This window comes from Hipposideros armiger, unplaced genomic scaffold (genome assembly GCF_001890085.2).
Source record: "Hipposideros armiger isolate ML-2016 unplaced genomic scaffold, ASM189008v1 scaffold_621, whole genome shotgun sequence".
Taxonomy (NCBI): domain Eukaryota; kingdom Metazoa; phylum Chordata; class Mammalia; order Chiroptera; family Hipposideridae; genus Hipposideros; species Hipposideros armiger.
In genome coordinates, this window is record NW_017731971.1 from 118,049 (window position 1) to 122,674 (window position 4,626).

At 42.5% G+C, this 4,626-nt stretch overlaps 1 protein-coding gene across 5 annotated transcripts in view; it reads right to left on the reverse strand.

Annotated features, from left to right (window-relative positions):
• OTUD7B (OTU deubiquitinase 7B) overlaps window positions 1-4,626 on the reverse strand; it is an 86,447-nt gene that overhangs the window by 21,674 nt on the left and 60,147 nt on the right. For all 5 annotated transcript variants that reach the window (XM_019625325.1, XM_019625328.1, XM_019625323.1 and 2 more), the window contains one exon: window positions 1,723-1,873. In XM_019625325.1, the coding sequence (XP_019480870.1) occupies window positions 1,723-1,807 (85 nt within the window). In that variant the 5' untranslated portion in view covers window positions 1,808-1,873. The remainder of the gene's footprint in view (window positions 1-1,722; window positions 1,874-4,626) is intronic.

The window sequence follows — 4,626 nt, forward strand, 5'->3', positions numbered from 1 at the left end:
GAACCGCTGTTGCTCAGAGCTCAAACTCTTGAGCGAGCTCTTAACCAACTGAGCCACTTGGCCGGCACTATGGCAATATTCTTAATTGATTTACCACTTCTTCTCTGGACACCTTCCAATCCGTTCCATATCATTCAACCAGTACAGTGTTAAAAACTCCAGTCCAATCGCGTCACGTGCCTGGTTAAAATCCGTCACCAGCTTCCCAGTGAATGTAGAATGAGATTGAAATTCCTTACCATGTCCTACAAAGGCCCCCCATATTCTACTTCCTGCCTATCTAACCAGCTTCCTAGCATTCTTGCAACCCTCTTCCTACCTCACTCACTATGAATTTCCTCAATGTGCCAAACTCTCTTTCACCTTAGGGTCCTTGCATAAGCGATTTCTTCTACAGAAATACTCTTCTAGGTCCCTTGTCTTGCTACTCCTACACATGCTTCCGGATTCAGCTCAAATGTCATTTCCTCAGAAAGGCCTAACCACACTCTCTATCTAATTTAGGTTTCTCTCTTACACTTCCATAGCACCCTCAGCTTTTCTCTCATAGCATGGGTGTGTGTGTGCATGAGACATAGATAGATAGATAGATAGGGGACAGGCAAGCATTAATTTGTAACATAATTGTCAAGAGGCAGACTCTGAAACCAGATGGCCTAGGTTCAAATCCCACTTAACCTCTCCTGAGCCTCAGTTTTTAAAATTGTAATAGTGGGCTAATAAAACCTATACTGCAGAGTGGTTGTGAGAATAAAATAATGTATCTCGAGTACATCATACAGGTGTTCAACACAGGTTATAAGACGAAGGGGAGGCATTTGAGCCAATCTTGAAGGATGAGGAGAATTTCAGAATAATGAAGGAAAGGACACCGCATACCTAGGAAACGATGTGATCAGGAAAAGGTGACAGGGGGATATGCTGCAGCACAGGAAGTGAGGGAGAGCATAGTAGGAGATGAAATCGAAAATGCAAGTGAAGCGCAGTCATACTGAATTAGCAAACTGGAATTTAAACCCCAATCTTCCATTCCCAAACTGGTACTCGTTCACAGGCAGCTAAGCAAATGCCAGGCTGCCCCGCCTTGCTAAGGGCTGACAAGCTAAAAAATCAGCCATGTGTACTATGACCTTCCCCTTCCCCACAGGCTTTTATCTATTTGTATCATTATATATTTTCATCATCAAAAAGCATCTGTTACATTATGACTCCAAAGGATGCCACTACATGATTCCAAGCCTTAGGGACCTTAAAACCTAAAACTTTCGTACTTATGTGTGTATACAGATGTAAGTGAACAAAAGCAGCAAAATGAAAATATTAAACTAATCCACTTTACATAGAACTACTCATACAAAGTAGGGAAGAAAAGAAACAAAACCATGGATGATTCCAAATATGAAAATCCAACAGTCATTTACATATAAAGAAGTCTTAAAGATCTAGAATTATGCTTTTAGTGGGCTAATACAAAATTTCACTTGCATTACCTGAGCATAAATTAACAGTGTAGAAAGCTACCTCAAAAATTTAAGGTGAAAAGGGTATTTTGCATTTTTAAATTATGGTGGGTCATATACAAAGTAGGTTATTAGAAGTAACTTAAATGTAAGGTCTACCATACACAAAGTGACTTCCTGATCACCTTAAATGTCCCAATCATTCTAATAAATGTTACATTTTACTTTCTCTCTTCTCATTCTCCCTCCCATGACCACTTACCTTCCAGGAGGTCTCGGGCCAGCCCCGGCTCAGCTCCTGTGGAACGTACAAAATCAGACAGGACAGCATCCATGTCCAGGGTCATGTGATCATGAAGTACTTTCCGGCAGCGGATGTAGGGAGGACATAGATCACAATTCAGGGCCTCCACCTGAGGGGGAAATAAACACAGAAGGCTCGAATTACACTGGGACGGGATGGTCACGGCCCAATTTCAGTGGCTTCCTAACCAAACGGGGAAACTATCCTAGCTCATTCATTTCAGTTGAATTTATTATGAAGAGTACCATTTAGTTTTCTCATTCCTCATTAACGTTCATTTCCTAAATACTGCATTAACCACGAAACCATAATACCACTGTGAATCATGCTTTTCTCCCACCTTCCCAGAGTATTACATTTCTACCCATGGGTTTGCTTATCCAAACTAATGGAAGGGAGCACCCTGAAGAACTCCCCGCCTGCGGTATTCTCCGACACAGCGCCTTGTTTATTTCCTTCCTAGCACTTGATACGCCTTGAAATCATTTTAATGAGTTTCCGTCTAGCCTCCTTCTCTAATATGTAAGTTTCTTGAAAGCAGGGAGCTTGTCCCAGCATGTATCCCTTGGCACTTGGCACAGTGCTTGGCACACAGGGCCTCAGTAAATATTTGCTGACTGACTGACTGAATGAATACTATACACGGAATAACTTTAGAGTTGACTACTGTCCTGACGCTGGCTGAGAAAACGGGAGGGGCAAAATCATAGCCAGAACTACTCAAAGGAAAATCCATAGGCTTATGGTTTTCCTAACAAAATTCAATCTTTGTCCACTGACTCCATGAACCCGGGAGAGTGCCTTTCTCCACTTAGGACAAATGATTGACAAACAAGTTCACCTGAAAAGATCTCTTCTTGCAGACTTGACTTTGGCAGAAACTGTGTCCCTGACCTGACAGCCTGGCACCAGTCCACATTCCTCTGAAGTTCTCAGTCTCAGTCGAAGAAGCAATAACGGACTGAAGAACAACCTCTAACCAAGTTCTGCCATATCAAACAGGTTTCCAGTTTTCTGTAGCAGAGGACTTGTGCATAAAGTCACCAAGTGCATACCTGCCCTACCATAACCCCCAATCCCTTGCCTTCTGGGGAGGCCAAAACTAGAATTCACAAAGGTAACGGGTGACTCAGGTGACTGTCTCTGCAGAAACATCTCCTCCTCAACAATCTACTTTTTCTTCACACCACCGCTGGACCCCAAGACACAGCTTGTTTGGTGGTATGATCAGATTCTGATTTTCTGAATTCTTTAGAAATATGAAGGCAATGATTTGTGGCTCATAAACCCAGTAGGTCACTTAAGTTGGTAACTTAACACTGAATTTTTATATGAGAGAGAGATGGCAAAATATTACAGAAGGTTCTCTCTTGTGCTGCTCATGAGTGCAGAGATATGTTTTATTCTTACTGGTAGCCCCAACATCTAGCACAGCAGCTGAAATATTGTAGGCAGTCAGTCAATCAGTGCCTGATGAATAAGTGATAAGTGAATCTCCATAAGTGAGTCACCACAAAACCAATTAATTTCAGAATTAACGTAGCAGATCATAAATCGCAGGGTACTTCATACTTCATATCAGCCCTCTATACCTAAGGGCCTTCCCTGGCTCCAACCTACCTCCCGAAGCCTTAGAGACCCCTTTCTAAAGGGACTGTACTGTCACTACTTCCACTATCCTCATATCATATGATTTTTACCTACACCTATATTAGCTGGTGACTCTGGTCAAATTACTTGAAGGGTTTCAGTTGCCTCTTGTATATCCTAGACTTGGATTCAATGACTTCTAAGATAACTTTCCAGGTTTAAACAATGGACTTCGGTTCACTACAGCCTCATAACTATGATTCTTATATTCTCTTTTGGTCTACGTATTATCAATGTCTAATTTACTTCCATTTCAATATCACAAGTGTTACAAATGGCTACCAATACATACAGAATTTTTGGTCTAATATAACTCAATTTCCAAACATTGAGTTATAAAATAAATTAGTTCCTTACATTCAATATTTAAGAATTAAATTCCTTTAGAATTCATAGATGAATGAGTGGTTTCTGCCTCCCCTAATAGGAACAAGAAGTCCTTCCCTAGGTTCATGTCAGTCACTGCCTTAGGTCACAGGAGATGGTAGCAGCCCAAATAACTTAAACGCATGAATAATCCAAAACCAAGAGGATGCCACAAAATGAATTTCAATCTTCTATCTTAAAAAACAAAATGAAATACGCAAAGGAACTTAGTAAAGCCACTTTAATAACTTCCTGACAGAATGTGGGAAATATACAATAAGCACACAAATAGCATTCTGCAAAAAAGTGCTCAGCAGAAAAAGAGTTGATTAAGCCACAGGCATGCAGGCAATTTCCCAGTCAGACACAGGCTTTGGAGCGAGAGAGGCCTGTGAAAACCATCAACTTCATGGCATCATAGATCTCATATGCCAATACTGTAGGTCATTTCAAAAAAACTTTCTTAAAAATAATAACTTAGGGGGCGGCCGAGTGGCGCGTTGGTTAAGAACTGGCTTGGGACGCCAGAGGGCCTGGGGTTCGGATCCCACATATGAGGGCCAGTGACACTGCCCTCTGCAGCTAAGATGCTGAACAACAGCTTGACCTGGAGCTGGGCTGTGGTGAGTCACCAGCAACGATGCAGGCTGCAGCCCCTGCTGCAGTGGGCTGGCGTGAGCTACCGTGAGTGGTCGGCAGCCAGTGTGAGCGGCTGACAGCCAGTGTGAGCCATGGTGAGCGGCCATCCAGTGGCCAGTGACCTATCCGCCTCACCTGGGAAGAGTGCAATGATAACACCAACATGGGCCAGTGAAGCGACATCCTCTACATCTAGGCTAAAGAACA